The 23,399-nt window shown below is 44.2% G+C and overlaps 2 protein-coding genes across 5 annotated transcripts in view; both read right to left on the reverse strand.

The window, feature by feature from the left end:
- Window positions 1-440: 440 nt before the first annotated feature.
- Window positions 441-13,616, reverse strand: SLC35D3 (solute carrier family 35 member D3). The gene is made up of 2 exons (XM_080390182.1): window positions 8,612-13,616; window positions 441-7,484 (listed from the first exon to the last, which is right to left on the reverse strand). Exons 1-2 carry the CDS (start codon window positions 9,045-9,047, stop codon window positions 6,655-6,657), a joined length of 1,266 nt encoding a protein of 421 aa, XP_080246308.1. The 5' UTR covers window positions 9,048-13,616; the 3' UTR covers window positions 441-6,654.
- A 95-nt stretch (window positions 13,617-13,711) lies between these two features.
- PEX7 (peroxisomal biogenesis factor 7) overlaps window positions 13,712-23,399 on the reverse strand; it is a 54,354-nt gene continuing 44,666 nt past the window's right edge. For 3 of the 4 annotated variants that reach the window (XM_080390187.1, XM_080390185.1, XM_080390184.1), the window contains one exon: window positions 16,342-17,543. In XM_080390187.1, the coding sequence (XP_080246313.1) occupies window positions 17,295-17,543 (249 nt within the window). In that variant the 3' untranslated portion in view covers window positions 16,342-17,294. The other variant, XM_080390186.1, reaches the window with a different exon arrangement.

Consider the following 23,399-nt stretch of genomic DNA (forward strand, 5'->3'; position numbering starts at 1 on the left):
CCCAGGCCCAGGCTGTGCCCTACCTGACTCGCCACAGGGGACAGGCAAAGGTGAAGTCTGCAGAAAGAGAATAAAAAAAGAATGGTGCCAAACCAACACCAAAGCTCAGTCAAGACCAAAATTTGCAAGTTTTGAGGAAAGGCACTGAAGTAAATAAAACTGAGGAAAGTCTAAAGCTTTGATAGCAAATAACCAGAACTCCTACTGTAAAATCTTCTGTTGAAAAGCTGGTTCTGGCTGTCATTTTCATCTTCCGTGTGTTAAAGGAAAACATGCTAAACCAGAGCAAACAACTTTTGTGCGATACATACACATGAAACCAAGATGCTTTTCAGTAGCTAGCTATTGCTTAGTATCTTTCTTGAACTGCAGTGTTGAATACTTGGAGCAGCTGATTCTATAAAAGAGCTTTATGTGTATAGAAGTATATTTAATCACTGTTAAATAGATCCTCCAAACACAAAAAAAACCCTGCTCTGGTCATGTTGGATGAGAGAGCTGGATGCAGCATGATTAGCCTTGGTTTGATCAAGCCACTGCAACATTCCAGTGGTTCAGAAGAGTTCAGCACTGAAAAAGCACACCAGGATATGACCAGATATTACAGATATTACATTCTTCTAATGCTTAACTGTTATTAATAAAAAAAACCCAAAAACCAAACAAAAAACCAAAACAGTTGAGCAATTTTGAAAGTCCAACCCTGCCTCAGGAATCCTGAAATGTGCTGCTAGCTTGGCAGAGATGCTTCTTTGGAGAGGAGCTCTTCACAGAGACCTGCACCTCAACTTTCCTAAGTTAAGCCATTTCTTCCAAGATGCCAAGCAAATGCATTCCAGTCTCTTCTGTTTCAGAAAATATTGTAAATCCCAGGGCCAAAATTGTGTGACTGTGCAGTGTCAGTTGTGGTGTATTGTATGTGCATCTGCCTTGTGGTGTTCAATGAATATTCAGACCTAGTGGCCTGTCAGCTGCTATGCTTGAGGAAATGCAATTTTTTTCCTGTAAAACTGTGATAAGGACATATTTAGTTGCTTTTCTTTTCTTACGTTTGTAATAACATGTTGCTGGACCTTTTCTGTGCCACTGAATGTTCACTTACTCAAGAAGGTGCACGGACAGAGGGAACATCTCTCCCCTTCACAGCCCAGGTCAGCTAGTGCTGTGACAACCAGAAAGGAAAATACATGGTTTGGAATGGGACAGACCATAGGGACAGATTTACAGAGATACTTTGAAGACCGAAAATTCACTGAATTAAGCCAATTCAATACACAGGCATAAATGGTGATATACACAGTGCCCTGTAGCTGTTTTTTATTTAATGATGATACTCAGTATTTACAGCAGCCAGTAAACCTGACTGGTTTACTATCATGACCAGTTCCAGCTCTTTATACTCTCTCATTTGGCCCCTGTGTCAGTTAAGAAATAGTCTGTGACCTTACCAGTCACCACTCTTTTTTAAAGAAATCCTGAATTCTGTTAAAAAATTGTTGAAATCTGCCTTGTTTTGTCAGGAACAAAATCAATGGCACCTAATAAAAACCAGGTGTAATTCTGAGAACAGAACTGACATTGTTTTTATTTGATAAAGGACAAACTTATCAACACAATTAATGTGCCCAGAGCAATCTGTCCAGTGAGAAAAGATCACGGGATGACAAAGAGCAGGTCCATGCGTCTTCCCCCCAGCCAGGTTGTTCACTCTGTCTCTCTCCTTCATGTGTATCGCTCTTCCAGGGCCCCAGGTTCAGGTGCATTCTCTGCAGACTCATTGCACTGTTTGGCCCTGGGTTTCTGATGCTGTGACTATTTCTTTCCATGTAAGAACATTTTCCTTTTCTGCAAAGTCTCCCATTTTCCCCATCCATCCTAATTTGCAACTCTCATTTTTTTCCCATTCATTCTAATCCCAATCCCGTGTACCTTTCGACAAGTGTTTTCATGCTCTCTAACCCCAGCTTTCATCTCAGGCAGTCTCTCTCTATGCAAACACAATGCTTAGCATTAAACCTAAAAATAAAAATGAGCCTGGCTCAACAGCAACAATGATGGCAACCCCTTTTCAGGTTTATAGCTCTATTACTCAAAATGCTCTTTACTGTGAAAAAATCTCCTTCTGGTTTTATGCATATAATAAATACCCACACTGGTGTGCCCGACCAGGAGGTGTGGGTACCGGTGGGCTGGCAGAGCGAGCGCCCTCGTGCCTATCCGTCCTGCACACAGCCCAGCTCCGCAGGATGCTGGTACGCAGCCCTGGCCCCACTCCACAAGAAGCTGGTACGCAGCCATGGCTGAACTATATAGGGAGTTGGTAAGCAGGGAGCTGGTGTGCAGAAAAGCGCACAAAAGTACAAGAAGCAATCTGGGCACACAGGATCCTGCCAGTCCATCCCCTCCCTGCCCTTCTAGAAAAAAAGAAGGAAAAAAAAAATACAGCAGAAGCCTCTGTGGCAAGTCCTCCGCCACTGGCAGAGGTTTTCAGGCTGGACACTGGAAACAAGATTTGGGAAATACATCAGGAACAAGGGAAGAGAGAGGAGGGCATGTGCATGCTCACCAATTCCCGACAGGAGCCATGCTGAAGTGAAAAGCCTCCTGATGACCTCCAATAACCTACCGAAGCATGAATATAGCAGCTAATTGAGAAGCAGAGTTGATTGCCTGCACTGCACTTAGCAGCTGCGCGTTAAAAACCCACAAAAGAAACCTCAAAGTGATACGTGAAATTGTATGGAACACAGGTAGAGAGGGCAAGGGGACAGGAATCTGTGGTGTTAACCTTAACCATGACAAGCAGCAAAACGTTCAAATCTTAATTTAGAGAGGAGAGCTGAAGGGCTTTGCACCTTTCTGCCTACTGAAGCCTTTGCCTGGAGCAAACAGATGTAATCAAATTACGTGAGGCTGTTAAGCACTGGTGATAAACTATCCCCAGACATACACAGGGCTGTAAAGTGTTGCTTAATAAACTGTAAAATCTCTTTCACTGTCACCTGCTTTTTTGTAGGTTGCTGTCCACTTTCCCTCTGGAAGTGATGGCAAATGCAAGATCAGTTTGTCAGTGATGTATGCAAATTTTTAAATTATCCTTAAAGATTTTAACTGTCTCTGCCTCCAAATAATCTGGCCTCTCTTTATTTTCTTTGAGAAAATAATGTATCTTAGAAAAGACAGACACTCTGGCTTTTGTCTTCCTGTTGCATGCATACTCGTGTGTGCGTGCATGTGCGTGCGTATGCAGTAGTGCTAGAGCAGGTGTTACTGGATGATGTGCTGACACTGAAATTAATGTTTATTCTCAAAGCAGTCATTGTGCATTAGGTTCATTCATTATCCTGGAACACAGACAGTTTCTTTCTCTAAACTGTCCTGCGGGCACATTTGTGTGGAACTCTAAGATGAATTCTGCAATAACCGCCAGCCCCGGTGTCTGGCGCATCCCAGTTTCAGCCACAGGTGCATCACACACCTTTCATCCGAAGCAAACAGGTAAAAAGTGATGCTCAAGTCAGCTCTTAGGGTTGCCACGTGACATAGCTGGTAATACAAATTCCTAACATTGTAAAATAAAATCAATATTAAGTCCTCTAATAATGGAATGATCTTATAATCTAACTATTAATAACAAGCATCATCTTATTTTTATTTAAAGTTACAGCAGTTAGGCTAGTGACACTAAAACATCTTAAATACGTAACCAAAGAAATCATTGCTGAGAACCACAGAAACTTCAAGCTGTACAGAGGACTCAGCCACAGCAGATTCCTGTGTTCCTTTGTCCGTCCTCAGTCTCTCTGTCTATGACAGTATTTATAGTGTGCAGACACACGTTAAGGAAATTTGGGTGATATAAAGGCTCAAGAATAACCATAAATGAACCAAAAATGAGCATCCTGGGGTAGCAACAATAAGAAAACCAGAAGGCTTTTGGAAAGCAGTGCATTTTATTCCCACATCTCATTCTTCAGTCTTCGGCTGATCCTATTAAAATACCTCAGCTTGAGGCAGTATTTTTATTTTATTGTGTGACAGTCTCTGCTACTGAAAAATTGGACTGCATTTGCCAAATTCCCATTTTAATTTAGGGAATTTACAGGTATAAACAGAATACAATATAATCACATTTCAACTATACATGCAAATGTACAACATCGTAACAGCAGCTTTTTTAACAGTCAAAGCTGTTGGAATTTCCGCAAGTTTCTACTAATACTTCAACAACAGTTAAGTGGCAAAACATTGAACTCCCCCAGGAAAAAGTCCTGCAACAAGAGTCCAGGGGGAGAGCTTTCTATAGCAAGTGTACACTACGAGATCTAAGACTGGCATCCAGGTGGTAAAAAGATCCGCATTTCTTGTGGACAGAAAACACTGAGCACAGTGAGGACAGACCAGAAATGTGAGTTTCTCTTCAGCCATCTGTATGATTACAATGCAGTTCAATATTGTAATGAGTTCAGTAATACTGGAACTATAAGTCATAGGCACAAACTTCTTTAGTCTAGGATGCATTTGAAAAACTAACAAAACCCCTATTACATTAGCCTATAAACAATAAATAGTGCTTTTATTGGAAAAGGTGCCATATGGAGCTTGAACAGAAAGTAAACGTGTTTTGGCATATAGCCAGTATCTCTCGACTCTTAAACACTAGCTATACATAATGTGTGATGTACAAATCTCCATGCCCCATCCCCCAGCTCAGCAGCTACAGGCTTTTAGCCTGAATGTCTTTATAGCCATCTCTTTCAAAACTCATGGGGTGATAACAGGTCACCCAACTTACGCACTCACTCAGAAAACATACTGTCGCACCCATGTTTCTGCCTGCATTTATTGACAAGAATCTAAAGCTCCCCCAGAGATCAGTTTTGCAGATATTCCCTGCTGGCTAAATTGCTCATTTCAGATTTCAGTGCTGAACGCGCTGTGAGGCTAATGCTGCCTTGGCTTGAGAAAGTATTGGGCTAGGCACTGATTAATTAGGGCTGTGGGAATAATTGATTTTCAGTTCAGTGGCTTAATAAATTAATAATAATTACAACAACAATAGCAATAACAATAACAACAAAAAAACACTTGGTTCATTTTTTCGGGAGATGATAACAGCTTGCTTCAGCCTGTGGTCAAGATGTCCTGATGGCTCGGGCACCTGAGGAAGACTCAGAGTCAAATCTCTCCTCTGCCTAGTTCTGATCAAAGGCTTGACCCAAAGACTCGCACCTACCGGAAGGGTATCCCCAGGCTAAGAAATACTCAAACATCTGTTTCCCCAGTGTTTGCCGTTAAATGTATGTGGTACAAAACATTAGCACACCCAGTAGAGGCTTTGCTGGAGCACCTGCTTCCTGCTTCCCACAGGAGCACCCGAGCGGGGATGGTCTGGGCACAGGGGAGCAGCTTCCACCAAAGCCAGGACGTCTCGCTGCCGAGTACACCAAGCACCCTGGCCCACGAGTGCTCAGCTGCGGGATGTGCCAGGAGCACATTGCAGCTCCTGCCTGCCTGCCCACATTTTCTTCCACTGGACACCACAGCGCAGGGACAGTGGGGGCTGATACACACAAAACTGTGTCCCAGCACATCACCAGGATACAGCAAAACTGTCCTGAAAAAGCACCCCTGGGAATCCCAGAGAGATGGAGTCCCCAGTTCTGCTATCAGCCTGTACTCCTTAGAGAGGGAGATGGAGAGGATGCCTATGTTCCAGTTCAGGCTCTGATTCACCCAGCTTTAGGGTACAAGGAGGGGATAGCACAAGGCACAGACTGTATCCCTAATTTTTTACAGCCCTCTCAAATCAAATCAATACAATACCAACCTTTCCCAACTCTTTTATTTGGGTCGAGCTAATATTCCCAATGCCACATGTGGTTAAAGCTCATAGAAAAACAACCTTTTGCTAACCAAAGTTTCTCAGAAGTTCAGATCTGATTCTGCTTTCAGGTACACCAGCACAAGACAAAAGTAATTCTACTGAAGACACAAACCACCCAATGTAAACCAGGTCCAAGGCGCAGCCTGGCCGCCGAATCAGGGAGAGTTTCAGTTCTTCAGTTAAGAGGGTGATTTTACACCAATATAATTGAAGTGGCACAACCTCTAGCTCTGTTGCAATTCTATTGACACAGAGGAGCACATAGAAGTACAGTTAAGAGGATCTTATATATTGTAGGCATATATTTCTACAGAGTACCTAAACTGGACAGATAGAGAAATGGAAGCACATCAACAGAGCCTCCCAATGGTGTTAAAGTCACAAGGCTCCAGACACGAGCTAAGCTACAAGGCCAATGCTGTGCCACTGGCACTGCCGACCAGCTCAGTGGTACTGATGTCCCCTGTAGCCCAGGCTGCTGCTCAAGCACCCCATGACTTCCCATTACCCAACCCTCTCTGTGTCCACAGCAGAGGACTCAGCACGTTTAACTGTGGTGGGTCTAAATTGATGTACTGAAAGCAGCTGAAAGCAAGCTCAAAGCATGAGCAAACTCTGACCTTCTGCTTTTTGACAATGAGGTAAAGTCATCCTACATGATGTGGATTTATCCATCAGTACTGATGTGGAAATGTATGCTCTGCCTTTCCCCCTGTACAGAGAACCAGGTGTCTGTCCTCAAGCAATAGGTTTTCAAACCTGCTTTTTTAAGGGTTTGGTAGTTCTTCATTTTCTATCAAATAATCCTTCTTTATATAATTAGCACCCCTCACCAACCTCCATACTCCAAGATAGGCATCCTTCAGCAAGCTCCTGTTCACTTCTTGTGTGCCGGTGGCTTCTCCCTGGACCGCCGGTCCCTTGGCAGGTTTCTCAGTGCCATCCTTCTCTTTCTCTCCACTCTGGCTGTCCCCCATGGCTGATCTTTCCACTGCTGCTTCCTCAGTCCCCTTCTCCTGGGAAATTGCCTCCATCGCAAATAGTGCTTGGTCCCCAGCCTGCCTTTCCCCCTCCTCTTCTCTAGCTTCTTTCTCCAGGTCCTCATAATTGCTCTGCCGCCTGGTCTCAATGTACTTGGCCACACAGTAAATGACAGACCCCAAGGTGTTGACCACAACACCAGCTATAAATAACTTTGTGGGCTCCACATCATTGAATGCCACCATGCCCACCGTGATGGTTGCTATGCTCTTCACCACCCCTACGAAGCTGGTGGTCACAGCTGAGTTAATGTAAGTGCAGTGAAGGGTGGTAAAGTTCATGGCACAGCTAATCAGGACGCAAGCAATAAAGATGCATACCATGGCAGGGTCCTTCCACCCTGGGAAAGACCAGACATTGATGGAATCCATGCTGGCAAAGGAGCAAATGATGAGAAAAGGAGTGGCTGAAACAGCGATGGCATACTGTGCTGTCAGGGGTCCATATTCACTATCTACACTGGTCTTCTGAATGAGCACCAGGTAGGCAGCGTGTATCAGCACGGCCAGCACGCCTGTCACATAGCCCATAGCATCCCCAGTCAGGTCACCAGCTCCTGTTGGGAGAGTCACAGAAAGACACAAACACGGTTTCTGCATGCGAGACAGAAAGAGTGCACTGTTTTGGACTGGGGGATATTTAGGAAACAGGCAGCAGTGCAGTTTCCATAACTCAAAGGATTTGTCACACTTGTCCCAAGGGTGGACACAGTTACCTCTTCTGCATGCTGCAAACTTTCTGAATGTCTTTCACTCTCCCCCTAAATCCCACAGGCAAAATCAGACTGCATTCTCCCCTTTGCAAAGCCACTATAGGAGATTTGCAGCAGAAACGGCACATACACACAGCAACCCTGGGCACTGTCTTGCCAGCACGGACGCATGTCAGCCCCCCCGCCCTCCTTCTGCCCTCCTGCTCCTCCCAGCAAAGCCAAGCCATGGGGTGTCCCGCAGCACCAGCCTCCTTGCTGAGACCCCTGTCAGGTTTCTCTGCGGGTTAAACCACTCGCCGTGTGTGTGTGTGTGTGTGTGTGCGCGCTCCATTCCCTGGGGCAGCCCCCAACCCAGGAGTGTAGCTGGGCCACACAGAGCCAGCTTTGCCTCCCACTCCACATACATCTTGGCTGGAAATCAGCACAGGTAGGGCCCCTGGCCGCACAGGGCTGCAGCTGGCCCCTGAGCGTGCACCTATCCCTGTAAGGTTGCACTTAGCCCAGCAGGGCTGCAGTTGCCCCCCACAGGGCAGAAGTTGCCCCCGGAATATTACATCTACCCCTGTAAGGTTGCACCCACCTCCCGTAGGACCACACCTCCCTCCATCGGGTTGCACCTTCCCTGGTAGGGTTGCACTAAGCTTGCACCTACTCCCATAGGTTCGCACCGACCCCCATAAGGATGCATCTATCTCCGTAAGGTTGTACCGCCGCAGCGGGGCCGCAACCACCCCGTCAAGCCTGAGCCTGCCCCAGTGGGGCGGCAGCTGCCCCCCCGGGCTGCCTGGTCCCGTATCCCCGGCTCCTTCCCCCCGGGGTGCCGCTGCCCGCCCCGTCCCGTCCCGTCCCGAAGCCCAGCCGGAGCGGCGGAGGCTGCCGGTGCAGAGGCGGCGCCGCCGTCGGGGCGCGCCGCGGCGTGGCCGTCCGCCCCGTCCGGTCCTGTCCTGTCGCTCCTGTGCGGTCGCACTCACCGGCCAGCGCGGCGCCGCAGGTGGTGATGAGGACGGCGACGAGGACGCCGGGCGAGGGCATGCCGTCGCGGAGCACCAGGGCGCCGGTGAGGAGGGTGACGAGGGGCAGGCAGCGCTTGAAGACGACGTACATGGGGAGGCTGAGGCCGCGCAGCGACCAGAGCGTGAGGGTGGACTGCAGCGTGGCCAGGGCAGCCACGGCGGCGAAGGGGCGCGCCAGGCGGGGCCCGAAGGGCGGCAGCGCCGCCAGCCCCCGCCGCCGCAGCGCCTCCAGCCCCAGCGCCGCCGCCGCGCTGCTCAGGCACTGCAGCAGCGTCAGGAAGGCGAAGTGGTAGCGGGCCAGCAGGAACTTCAGCAGGATGTTCAGCGAGCCCGAGCACAGCCCGTGCGCCACGGCCACCGCGACGCCCCGCGCCCGGCCCCGCCACCGGCCCATCCTCTCGGCGCACGGCCCCGCCGCCGGGGCCCGCGGCACTGCCGCCCGCCCGGCCACCCGCCGCGGCGGCGGCGGCGGCGGCGAGGGGGGACGGGGACGGGCGGAGGCAGGGGGCGGGCGGAGGCAGGACGCGCTCCCGGCAGGGCGGCCGCCGCCCCCGACGAGTCCCCCCTCCTCCCCGCCCCTCCTGTCCCCTCCCCGCCGCCGCCCCCGGCGTGTCCCCCCACTATCCCCGGTGCATCTCCGCCGCCGCTATGGGTGTCCCCCCTCATCCCTCCGCCCTCGCCCCCGGTGTCACCCCCGCTTGCCCCCGCGGTGTCCCCCGGAGCGCGCCCCGGCTCGGCGGAGCTGGGAAGGTCCCCTCGCCGCCCCCAAGCCCTCGCAAGCACGACCGGGCGCAGGCGGGGCGGGCGGCGGCACTTCCAGCCCGAGGGACGGACAAGCGCGGCGCCCCGCAGCACCGGAGCGCGGCCGGCCCGAAATCACGTGGGAGACCGGCAGGACCCCCGCGTCTCCCGGAGCGGCGGTCACTGCGACCCCCCACGCCTGCACAAGCAGGCAGGGCCGCTTTTCCCTCCCCAGAAGCGCACGGCCTCCCAGGGGAAAGCACCCGCCGAGCCCCCCGGCGGCACCCCTCCTGCCGCCCCCCGGCCTCGCCGCGCTGGGGTGCCGGGTCCCCCCGCCGCCCCCGGCTCGCCCGCCCGCTCGCCAAGGGGAGCCCCTTCTGTGCGGGGAACGGCGGGGAGACGGGAACCACCGCTCAGAAAGCGGGGAGAGCCTGTTTCTAGCAGGGGGACTCTCCTTGAAAAGTCACTGAAAATTGGTAATCACCCAGCGCCTTCGAAACTGACGTTTTAAAGCCTGGTGAAGTTTAAATAAGCTCATCCCTTCCCTCCACTTGCCGGGCGTAGGTTTCGACAGGAGACTGGGGTGGACCACCTCCACTCCGAGGAAAAGCCAAAGCCGCTCTCTTGGACAACCAGCCCTCTGCCAGCCTCCTGCAGTGCCAGACAACATCAGGGAATGAAAAACTACACTTTTATTCAGAGCTGCCTTATAATCTTGAGCCTTCTCCTAACATCATACACGTCAGGTCACTCTCAGTAAGACTACCTTCCACCATCAATAGGAGATTGGCGAAATCATTATTTTAAACAAAACCAGCCTCCTCCTGCTCCACAGTAACAGCGTTAGAAAGAACCAGCTTGGGGGAAAATGGCATGCTCGGCACCCAGAGCTTGTTTTTGGAAGACTTACCATAAAAAGAGTGGACCAGATCCTGACAAGGATTGCCAGTTCTGGTGGGCTTATACGGAATTTAGCACAAGCACAGCATGCGTGTCAGCAGTATCAAAAAGGCACAAGCATTTTCTGTGCGATTTGTGCAGAAAAATATTACATCTCGCTCTTAGTTCAGTTCATAGATGTCATAGACACATCCAGCTTCCAAAGCCAGCTATACTTCTCCCTGGTCACTACCCTGGAAACTCTGGTACAGCTCAGTGTTTGGGTGAGACCTGCAGCACTTGCAGGAAGGTGCTCACACCCACAGCTCTCAGCCAGAGCAGTGCAGGTGTTAGGGCTGCCAGGCAAGCAAGTGTGCACGGAATGACCACGCTAATATGGAGGAGTGGCAGCAAACCCACAGGTCTGCCTGTCACTGGTGCAGACACAGTAGTCCTCCCTTCTACTTTTTGACATTGTGTTCCCTGATAAATATTCTTTCCCACCAGGGGCTGTCTCCAGCTTGCCTGCCTTTTATTTTTCCATCTTCAATTTATTCATTTTTTTGTAAAGCTACTGTTCTCACTTGCCTGGTATTTTCTCACCTTCCTTCCTTTCCCCATTCCCATTACAGACCCTGACATTAATGGAGGAACAAGACTGACTTCATAAGGACCACAGTAATACTCACCTGACTCAAAACTGCAGCTGCCCTTTTCCTCCTTCATCTCTTTCTCATCTTTACAGAATCTACGGGAGGATTCTCCTCACCTGGCTCAAAACTGCAGCCTCTCTTTTCCTCCTTCACCTCTTTTTCATCTTTACAGAATCTATGGGAAGATTCTCCTCATACTTACCATTTTAAACTGCCTTTTTCCCTTTTAAGTGTTACTTAGTTATTTTCCACGACAGTTGATTTTCCATTTTGTTCTTTCTCTGGTTCTTACCAAGGCAGTTGTATTTTCATCTTCTTTTTACATGCAAATCTTTAGTTTTAATAATATTCAAGTACTTACATTTTTATTGATTGGTAATCCACTGATTACCATTAAACCACTGGAAAACAAAAAAACCCAGGACTGTGAGTATGCCTCCTTTTAAAAGGTGAGAGTAACACCTATCTGAATTTCTCAGGTTACCTCAGTCACAAAAGCCACAGATGCAATCAGGCTACTTTGAAGTTTAATCTTTGCTAACTCAGGGTGGGAAGAAAGCATGCACTGAAACCCAGAAGTTTTTAGGCAAAATGAGATGCCACCTGTGGCCACCTCCCTGGTGTCATGGGGCACTCCCCCTCAGGGGCCCTCACCCACTTCAGCAGCTGCACTGCAGCATAAAATGTAAACTCACAGTTAAGTGGCTTGAAATATTAAGGCATACAAAGGCTGATACGCTCATTCAAACTTACTGGAGATCAAGTCTGGCTTCAAAATGCACTGAAGAACTGTGCCAATGCATCTACACCAGCCTCCAGTTGGACTCATCCCAAGCCCACACACAGCACAATTTAAAGGAACGGGCGGATCACTGTGACAGTGCTTGCACATGGGAGAAAGAAAAGGTTCTTCTGACAAGTGCAGATGGAAAAAAAATCTAATCATGCTTTCTGGAAATACTGCAGTAATTGGGACTCCACCTAAGCATAACCTCCGGAAGAAACAGTCTTGTCCCCTCACCAGTGAAATTATCACTAGAGAAGTGAGTCTCTAACATTGCAGAGGATCAGGCTGCAAGCCTGCTTTGGGGGCTAAATAGTGCCCTGATTGAAACAGAAAAATAAGTGTATCAGAAGGATAAAAAAATCGAATAAAGTAGAACAGTTCAGTTGGAAAGGACCTCCAATGATCATCTAGTCCAACTGCCTGACAACAATTGAAGCATGTTATTAAGGCCATTGTCCAAATGCCTCTTAAATGCTGACAGGCCTGGGGCATCGACCACCTCTCTAGGAAGCCTGTTCCAGTGTCTGACCATCCTCTTGGTAAAGAAATGCTTCCTAGTGTTCAGTCTAAACCTCCCCTGGTGCAGCTTTGAACCATTCCCACATGTCCTAGCACCAGATCCCAGGTAGAAGAGCTCAGGACCTCCTTCTCCATGTCCCCTCCTCAGGAAGCTGTAGAGAGCAATAAGGTCGCCCCTCAGCCTCCTTTTCTCCAAAATAGACAAGCCCCAACTCCTTAGCCGCTCCTCGTAGGGCATTCCTCACAGCCCCTTCACCAGCTTTGTTGTCCTCTTCTGGACGCATTCAAGGACCTTCACATCCTTCTTAAATTGTGGGGCCCAGAACTGCACGCAGCACTCACAACGTGAGGCTGCACTAACACTGAATTTGGGAACTTGAGCGTGTGTCCCAGGTGCCATATCCTATCTCTTGGAACTCACCTGTGTTGCAAGGCCAGCTTCTCTTGCAACATTTCTCATGGTACTCCTAATTTTGCCCATACAAAGCAAGGGGAGGAGGAGGGGAAGGTGCTGCCCCTTGCCAAACCACCCCCTTCTCAACATTGATTCAGGCCAGGCCCAGTACTAGTCTCCCACTGCCTCTCCACCATTCCACACTCAGAAGAGTTCTCCTGCACTTCACCAGGAAGGAGTTGGAAAAAGCAACAGAGAGACACCATTTGAGCTAACACTGCAGTGAAGGAGCTTCCCTCACACCTGCTGTTCTTTTGCCCAGAGACAGTGCTCAGTTCACAAGTTGATTGTTAAAAAATTTTGACCTAGCAGTGGGGCATAGATCGTAGTAATGGATAGCTCTGTGGTTCCTTACAGTAATGAGATGATTATGATGCTTTAACTTTAATCCTCCGATACAAATTATGCTCAGTTCTGCATTTCACCTACGAATAATAACATGGGTATGAGAAAAAAAAAAACAAAACAAACCAGTGTGTGGAGCAAATCGATGTCAAATTCCTAAGCACATAATTTTTTAAAATGGTTTCTTGGATGAAAATGGTAAAGATCTATATAAAATGTTTAATGGACAGTTTGCTTTAATCAGGGCCTAATGCAACTATGAAGTATATAGGGGAAGCATTGTGCAGTTACATCCATTCCCCATCACATGACCTTGAGCACATTCAAAACTGAGCAGTACTACTGAAAGGCTTAGTACACCCACGCCTATGCAGCAAAATCTGAGGCCAGCACTGCACTTGGCAGTTCATCACTGACACGTAGTCTGCACAAGCAGACACAACTATTTAAAATAGCTTTCCTTTATCAAAATGCTGACATACAGCTAGGCAAAGTTGCGTATAGTCTCTAAAAGTACAAAGGAAAAATGTGACTGTTTCCCAGTATTCATACAAGACATAAACCATGATGATGATAATGATACTCTTTTCTTAAAAGATACTCTCAGTATCTTTCACTGCATTTACTTTTTGACCAATGTTTCTTAATTTGGGAAGTGAACAAAAGAGTGTAGCCAAAGATACTGTGTGCAATTAATTTAATAGCACTGTAGAATTGCAAATCCACTCCTTCAGAACATGAGTAATCAATATATTTCCTGAACCAAGGAGAAACCTATGAGCTCCCGTAAAACAAAATCTTCCACAGAAGCAAGTTTAAAAGGAGAACACTTTACATATTTAAGACTGTTGTTGTTAAAGATCTGTTTCAGTAAATTGAAAAAAAAGAGAAGCTAGTATTATGGTCATAAAATAAAAAGTATTTCTTTACAACAACTATAGCAACCATTCCCTGAGAATTAAGAATCAGCAACAACTTTTTCTGTTACAATGCAGAAATGTTACAGCACGTTCCCTCCATTCAAAGATCAAGCAGGAAGATTAAAGGCCACAATTTTTATTTACTCTGCGCATCTTCTGGGTCCACTTGTTTTTCAAGAGAATTAAATCCAGACACAGCAACCCTCAGCACTGACGCTAATCAGGATATGAGGGGAGAGAAGGTAGTTTAGAAAAGGTTTAATCCACATGTTGAGTGTGTGTGGTCAGAATTCCTGCCCCTGCTGTGCTAGGTTTTCTACATTTGACCTTCCATTGATAGGCTATGGCAGCATTTAGAATGTCCTTCTCCCTCAATCCCTCCCCCCGGAAACATGCATATAAAATACATACTCCCACCAAAATGTTCCACTCACTCAGACAAGTAAGTGGCAATCTAAGCAGAAAAAAAGAGATAAAGCAGAAGGGTGGAGTAACTATTAAAGCTGAAATAATCAATTTTAATGCCTAAAATTAGATTTTATGGTCCACATTGCTGAAAGCTGTATGCAGCACAGCTTTATCGTTGCATCATTCCTCAGCACACATAATTAAAGCACAGTAAATATATGGAATTTGGTGCAGCACACTGTCACAAAAAAACAAAAATCAAAAAAACCCCAAACCCCTACTTTTTCATTCAGCTTGAGAAGATGGCATTCTGGAGTCAGTTTGCAGTGACCCAGAAAAATCTTAGATCCTACCAGGTTCCAGATTCTCATGTTGCAGAAGAGGGTTTCTTAGTCTTGCCCTAACACCAAATCAATACATGCTCATCTCCCTGTGGCTACATGCTCCAAAACAGCACAATCAGTCTTTCCTCGCAACTTGCAGGTCTTAGCTCTTCTGAATTCTTTCACTTCTTCAAAGCATCCAGTAGATCTGGCAGTGTCTGCTGTTGCTTGATATACGAGTGGTACAGCCCAGAAATGTACAGCAATTCATTAACAGAAGACTATGAAAGCCTGACCAGAGATCTGCAAAGACCTGACCTGCAGTCTTTTGATGGTAAAGCTTGTTGATATGGGGTAACAGCAGAAGGGAGACAGCTTTAAGGTAAAATAAAAAAAAGAAAACAAAACACGCAAATAAAAAACCCCAACCCCAAACCCAAAAAGCTAGCAGGAAACCGAGAAGCCTCACGCAGCTGGATCCCGAAAGAGTATTCAAAGGAGACTGGAGAGGCATAAAACCTGAACATCTCTACTTGCCCCAGAAAAACTCAGATAAAAATACCAGCATGTGGGCTGAGGAGTCAAAGTACTCAACATACCCATAACATGTTTGGCTTATTCTTCTAAGTGCAATAGCTTGCCCACGCTGGATCTGCTTGCTATGCTTATACCATGCAGTTACTCTGCACGTATGTAGGTTCAACTGGTCTGGACATCAGCTTTCACTTTGGCCAGGCTGTCAGAGCTCCAGAAACACTGAATATATGGCCACATTCCTCTTCTACCTCTTGGAAAAACTTTCTAAGTGAAAACAGAAGACAAGTCCAATAGGAGAGCTGGTTGCCTGATCTCTAAATCCTGAGGATTGTGACGCAATTGGTGTTGTCTGTATTTCATTTTTTCCTAAGCGTTTTCTCTAATATCAGACTATCTTTCTACATGACTTCATCAACTGTTTTACTCAAGGACATCTAACTGAAAAAACATATTAAACTAATCTTTATTATCTTTGTGAAGTGGCAATCAAAATGGTCAAATGAATCAGCTGGCTATAAAGTATGACATTTACTGTCTATCAAGAGTATTCGTCATATTGCACAAGAACATAATGCAAAGTGAGCCACAGCAAAACATATAAATATAAATGCATCCAAGTGGTACAAACCTCAGTTGACTTTACAGTACTTTACAGTGAAAAGATGCTTTTTTCCTCTTCTTTTCTACAGCGACATTATCTCAAAATACACTGCCAGTTACTTTTATTCTTTGTAAGGATCAAGAGGATTCAGGCTTCTGCTCTCATTAGCCAGACAGATCACAAAACTGTGTTGGTGATCCTGCTCTAAAGACACCAGCTTGTATCTGCTATGGTAACTCTTCAGCCATTCAGTAGCTGTTGAACGTTTTACTGGTACAGTAAACCAAGCCCTAAAGTCTCCACGTGCTTAAGTGCATAACATTCTGTTCAGACAGAGTTTTACCTAAACAGAGACACTACGATTAGTGACACAGTTGACAATTCAGCACAAGTCTGGTCATGGGGGAAGACAGAAAGGTTCCTGGTGGGTCCAATCCACTTTTTCTCTAGACAGGAACTGCCAGACACGATGGAGTATAGATCTTGACTAGTTCATCCCAAGCACAGTCCACCACCTACAAAGCAAACAAAATCTATTTAGATCCTTTATATGTGTCATCTCCACAAAACCAGAAGGAACTTACAAGAAATTAATGCATATTGTGGAGTTAATGCTGATTTACAATTCTTCAAAATTATATAATAATGCAATTGGGTTTGGTTTTTAAAGCTTTGTCTTAACTTTACTGAGATGCATAAAAATTAAGAATCTCCTATTTTTCATACTCTCCATGAGGAAAGCGGGGAACCTTTGGGCCTCAAGTGATTGGTCCAAATAGTCTCAAGAATATAACTGAGAATGAAATGAAGGACACACAAAAGTCCAGACCTTGTGGTGTTTCTTCTCTTTGCAGGGTCTCAGGACCCTTTATGACGATAGTTAAACACTTAATGACCAAATCTGAACAACTTTCTTATATTTCCAGGTATGGGAAATTCTTATACACCTTTTCCTAATGGAGAGCTGAGGAATGGAAAAAGAAATTGACCAAAATGATGGAGAAGTTTCTTGAAGAATTAAGCCAGAACTTCAGTTTCACACAGATAAGCTGTGAGATGACTGTATTGTCTTTTGTTGAGAAGAGAGACTGTCTATTTGCTGAGCGTTGAGAATCGGGGGTAGTGGTGTTGCTTCAAGCAGTCCCTAGACCCCAACAGTCTGGTAAGAAGTGATGCCACTTCTGTCAGTGGCACCTTATAAACCCAGCAGCTGATTCCAATATAACTGAAACTTTTTTGAATTGCAAGTCCCAAGTTCTATTCTAAATGCAGGCTTGAACCTAAAAATCACAAAACCAGAAGGTTAACCTAATTCTACAGTATTAAAAGATTTTCACAAATAAGATTTCACAGAAGGCAGCTACAGAAACCTTTAGGTTTGAAAAGCATCTGATAATGCACTTTAGAGTCTGTAACACAGTGAAAGGGTTAACCACACTGACAATTACTCAAGTAGATGACCTGTAATATACATTCACAAAATATTGTGGGAGACAAGAACTAAGGCAAAGGGAAGAAGAAAGAGGAGAGCTAAAGAGAAAAAGCTGATGAGCCCCACAAACATATGCCAGTAAATCTGGCTGAATCCATCTTGCATTATCTTTATGTCCTTTCCAGTTGGGATCACAAAGGATACAGTATTGGATCCTCTGCACAACAAGCTTCCTTCTGCTGCAGACTGCAATTCCTGTTTTCTTCTAGAGCCAGAACGAACAGCTGCACACTAAAAATTTGGAAATCCAACTTCAATATTTGATTTCAGGCTATAATTAGCCCATTTTGTGTTTACTATACTGCACTATTATTCATTTTTATTGCTTCCTTAGCTGCTTCTACTTAGTTATTTGAAGTGCTTTCCATATACATCTAAATGGATCAAAAAATCTCTTGACAACGTGTCTGCCTATTCATACAACATAATAGACCTTTGTGTAATATAATGTTCTGCTGCATTGCAGTTCCCCAAATCATACCAAAAAGAAAATCTGAGTTCTCCACTAAACACTGTGTAGAAACTGGCAATCACATAAAAGCACAGTTTTTTTAATACTCTCTACAGCTCTGGATCAGTATTTGTATTTCTACAGGCAACACTTTCCACTTTCATAAAACCACAAGAAACAGAGATAACATTCAGAAAAAAATCCCATGGGAATTCCCACCTGTTATCAATGTAATTAGCATCCTTGAAGTAGCCTCTGAACAAATATAGTTACAGAACTGTTTAATCTAGCAACACTAAAAATAAACAGGGGATATTAAAAGGGAGTTTGAAAAGGATCACTTGCAGTAATTTGCCCAACTCATTGACTTAATGATGGTACATGAAAGATGACAACATAACCAGCAAACAAAAGGAAACTAAAAGCTACAGCAAATAACAGTTTATCAAGTTCTCCTGTGCGGCAGGAAGTCTATAATGGAACACTGATACCAGAAACCTTGATGAGAACACACATGCAGAGAACCGCAAACAGATATGTATGGGAAATGGGGACACCGCAGCACAGAACAGCATTACAAAATGCAGTAACATTTCCATTTCTCTGTAGTACTTTCTCCAAAATACAGCCAAGACTGTAAGAGAAAGGGGACGACTGTAAGTGAACAGCACAGCAGCCGGCATTAGCTGATGGACAGCTGCTACCTGCCCCTTTGCAGTATCTCATAGATTATCACTGCCCCAGATACAAATGACTAAAATGAACTCTGGCAGAAAGAGAAGTGCCTGTTCATGCAGCTACTGCATCAGTTTGCAAAATGTCTTCTCCTTTCATTTTGCCTTTTTTGTTACGACCTGTCCTATACAGTGGTCTTAAGACCATTGTATGCCTTTCCCCATAAAAGGGGAACATAGGATATTGAAAATAAGCGTTTTAAAAGCATCTAGAAATATCAGTTCTCATGTGACATATGACCATTTTAAATATCCACTTTAAAGCACTTTAGCCATATATTTTTTTAGAGAAACAGAATGCTACTTAATTTAAATATTAAAATAGCAGCAGGAATTCCACTGGGATGAGGGCTGATCCAGCACACCACAATAAATAAATACGGCATAAAAAAAGCCACAAGTTCCTAAAGTTTTTGTTTTGATTAATAAAATGACATTACTAACAGGCAAAGACAATCCTGTGGAAGGATGAAGGACAAGGGAAAAGTGAAAACAGACTCGCATATTACTTGCATACTTGATAAGAGTCCTCGCCATTAGGAACATACTTGATAAGAGTCCTCGCCATTAGGAACATGAAGGCATGGAGCTTTGTCTTTCTATGAAAATGTCCACTGTCTTGGGGCCAATTTTTACTCTCAGATTGAAACAAATCTCACTGGTTTCAGTATTAAGAGCGTACATGATTTAAACCTTTTTTCTTCTTTTTAAGCTGACAGTGCAAACAGAGTAGAAGACAGTTTATTTCAGCTGCAAAGAACTATATAAATTATAATATCTTTATACTAATGAATATTTTGGACACCCATATGCCATGCATTTTCCATTATCATTTATGAATACTAAATTGTTCTTCTAACTATAGAATAAAATTCTACTATAACAACTTTCAAGTATCAGAAATTGCAGGGAAAAGGAGAATAACTAGAACTTAACTGTAAACCAGGAAAATTCTACCTCATGCTGACTGGTAAATCACATCAAGAAATAATGTAAATAGGAAAAGCATACTAAACCTGGTGATTTTAAGTATACCTAAAGCTACATGGGACAGAGGCAGTCTAACAAAATTATATTTACTACTTGTCTCTAATGCTTTTATTGTAGTAGCAAAGTTACAGTACTAGTATATATGCTAAGGGTACTGTACTGTTATCACTGCAGAATAAATATCATGCCAAGTTATCTGCCAGTAGAGATTTAAGCAAGTCTATTTGAAGCACATAAAATGGAGATTACTGTACTTCCTTTCAAGTAAAGCCAAAGAGCAAGCAAACAAAAAAATGCAGTCACCACAGAAAGCTGATTGCTTGACTAGAAATTCCTATTTTAACTCAAATGAAACAGCTATCCTGTATTTTACTGAAGTGTTTATCCTTGTCTCAGAGTATAACAATGTTTCCCACCAATTGATTTAGTATTGATATCCATCCATTTATCAAAGCCATTTCCATTGACTCACTAACTGATTTACTCCTCTGACAGGCCCTCTGTTTCTTATTCATCACAATCATCTTGCTTTGCTATAGACTGAGGCTTTGCCAGCACCCACGGGCAATCTGTTCGGTCTAGTACAATTACCTGCATGACATTCTGCCTCTTTACTGTTCAGAAGAAAGCAAGAGAAAGCTCCCAAGTCAACAGCTAACTTTTTTTTTTCAATATTTGAAGGTGTAATAACCCCCCAAGCCCTAACCAAGATTAAACACATTCAAAAGAATAACTAAAAACTTTGAGTTCAGTAGTTCCTTTATGAAGGGGATTAATCAGAAAATACAGCCCTCTCTAGATTAGTAGTTCCAGAAGTATCTTGGTGCCATTCACCTTCCAGAGTGCTCATAATAAATCACTGGATAATACGCAAAACGTGTCTGAGAGTGACCTACTCTCCTCCACCCCATCCCACTTTCAAATAAAACTAATTAAGACCTGTATTTTTTTCTGTAGAAGAGACAACAGGAAAAGTATTCAGTTCTTCTCCCCGTTAATGTTGGTGTTTCCCTTCCTCTTGTAGTTTCTTATCTTCTGTGTCATTTCATACAGAATTTAATGGTATATCTATATCATTCTTAGGTATTTTTGAGGGGTCCCGAGCATTCTTTGTGTGTGGGCTGGAGATTAAGTGGAGATAAAGCAAGCTATTAGGTTTGCTACTCATCAAATTACTTTCACAGGTGATCATTAAAACTGATTAGTTAAGCGCATAATGGATCACATACGAGTTTTAAATGCATTGAATACCTATCCAAACCACTTGTATGGCCTTTTGTTTGGTCAACAGTTGTGGGGTTGAACTGCACACAATGACTACCTTTACAAGAGAGTGAAAGTGATGACAGTTTGTAAATAACCACTTTTCTATTTTCAATGTGCGATAACACCATTTTTAAATTTACTTTTGAAAAAACACACATTGGTTTTATTATTTCCAGTAAAAACAAACCCTGGACCAGAAGTTCTTACTAACATCTAGGTTCAAACTACAGTTATCAGAAACAGATGTTCCAAATACTGCTTAAAAAATGTGTTTCTTAAGGAGAGAAAAGATAAAAGACTCAAGGGGCATTATTCTTCAGATTGCAAAGATATCTCACAAAGAACTGATCTAAAGAACATGAAGCTGTCCCAGAATTTATTTTGTTGCTCTGACATGAGCAACAGGAAGACAACTTGGTAGTCATGCTACGTATTTCTATGAGTATGGATTTCATCAGTAAGATGCAAAGGAAATTGAGATACAAGTTGCAGGTTAGAGAGAAATCCTTGGAATCTCCACAAAATTTACAGCAATTCCTCTGTACTTTATAAAAAGGGGAAAGACATCTCCCCAGCCTTTCAAGAACTGTTTTTAATCAGTAAAGTAAATCATAAGCTCTGTAGAAGATACATTGGAACTGCAAAATGCCTTTCTGTGCTGATACTGACCTTGGTGACCCCAAATGCAGGCAATGTACATGCAGTGAAACTGTTTTCTAATGACTCTATTCAATTGTCAAATTCATCCTTAACTCAGAGTTAGTCTAAGTTATTTCCTTTTGGGATATAATCACAGATAATCATAAACCAAATAATGTTTTCAGTAACAGCTGCAAAATCCTGTTGTCTTCCATTGAGTTTTACTAGTGCAATTCACTGGGAATTCTCAAACAGATTTATTGATTGTGCAGAAAATAAACAAAATTCACTACATTGACTAAAAGATGAGGCTCACTAAAGTAGGAAGTATTTTGTAGGCCACAATCAAATACAAAGCACAAGCAATGCATTTCTTGAGTAAGAAACTGCTGCCTCCCACCTCTTCCCAGTACTTCAGAATCAAAATTGAAGTGCATTTTCCATTCTGTACACTTGCAGCTTTTACAGAATTGTGATGTCTGACAGCAACCTTCCCAAACAGCTTAGTATGAGACTTCCTCTGATATTGGCAGAAAGTGACCATTAGTCATGAATTAGTTTTGACTTACACAATGAAAGTTTAATTTTAACAGTTTGGGAAAGATACAATAAGCACCAGGAAGAAATGTCACCTCCTTCCCTCCTCCAATTCTGCAAAGGAATTCAAATTGGTTTAACATTTGCAGCTGGTTAACTTTGATCTTTCCATGCAATAATCCACTCTGAAATTAAGTCAGTAGGATCTCAAAGGATCACTAACTGTGTAACTTTAGTAGCATCCTGGAGAAGGACCATAAGGAGACACTAAAATGAAGTACAGAGAGAGATATAATTACAGCAGTGTGATAGCCACAACAGCTGGGTGGAACCTATCAGTTCCTTGGCAATTAGGTGTAAAAGGTAACAGCAAGTGATCAAAAGAAAAAAAGCAAAGGAAGTCTCTGTTTTTCTGTACACTTCCGCAAGATGTGACCACTTTTATGTGAAAGTCAACATTTCTGGGCCTGTTGAGGGTGTACAATTAATTTAAATTAACGGCAAAATACACAGCAAAACAGCATCACTAAAGACATCTGCATTTATATTTGGCTCTACTGGTTAAGCCATCCTCAGCAGCCCCTCTCCTGTCCACTCCCCTCCTTGCTGTGCTGGCATAGCTAATGCAGTATACTGCAAAAGCTGAGCATATCTGTAAACTGCACAAGCAGAATAAACCTGCAAATTGAAATTTGACAGATGATCAAAATTTTTTCCATAAAGATGGAAGAATTTAGAACTAGATTTCAGTTGTTTTCAGGGGATGCAGCTAAGTGCATACAGTTTGGCTATGACCTCCCTCCAACTAGTAAGAAATTACAGCTTTCTTAAAATTTTAATGTTAGTGATACTGATGCCATAAGAAAACTCATGATACCGTCAGTACAGCAGCATTTCATGGGATCAACAGACTGATGCTACAAGGCAGGCACCTCTGCTCAGTTCTATCTGCCTCTGGCATGGCACAACATGCTGGTGATACCCCACAGCTTTAGGAAGAAGGTGGTACAGGTTCAGGGAAGCTGGATCACAAAGACAGTGTAACACAGAGCATAAGACTGGTTTCATGGGTACTTGCACTGGTATTACCACTGTCTCTATATTATCTGGTATTGTGTGTGTGTATTGCTGTATTGCCCCTCACCATCTCCAAATGCAATACAGAATAACAGAGGCCAGGCCCTTTCTTGCACTGGATACATCCCAGAGCTCCAGGTGCTTTGAAGAAATAAGAGAAACCTGTTTTATGTGAACTAATCTACTTACACAAGGAGGTGCAGGCACATGGAGGGCTCGAGAAAACAAGTTTGTCTCCCAGACTATGTTGACACAAACAGCTATTTAGACAGCTAGCTACCCATTTGTAGTATAATTACTATCCAAACACATACAACCACAGTAAAAGAGAATCGTAAATGATCAATATTCATGTTTTCTGTTTTATCTAAATACTACTTACCTTCATGACCT

Source organism: Falco punctatus (assembly GCF_963210335.1).
Source record: "Falco punctatus genome assembly, chromosome: 5".
Classification (NCBI taxonomy): domain Eukaryota; kingdom Metazoa; phylum Chordata; class Aves; order Falconiformes; family Falconidae; genus Falco; species Falco punctatus.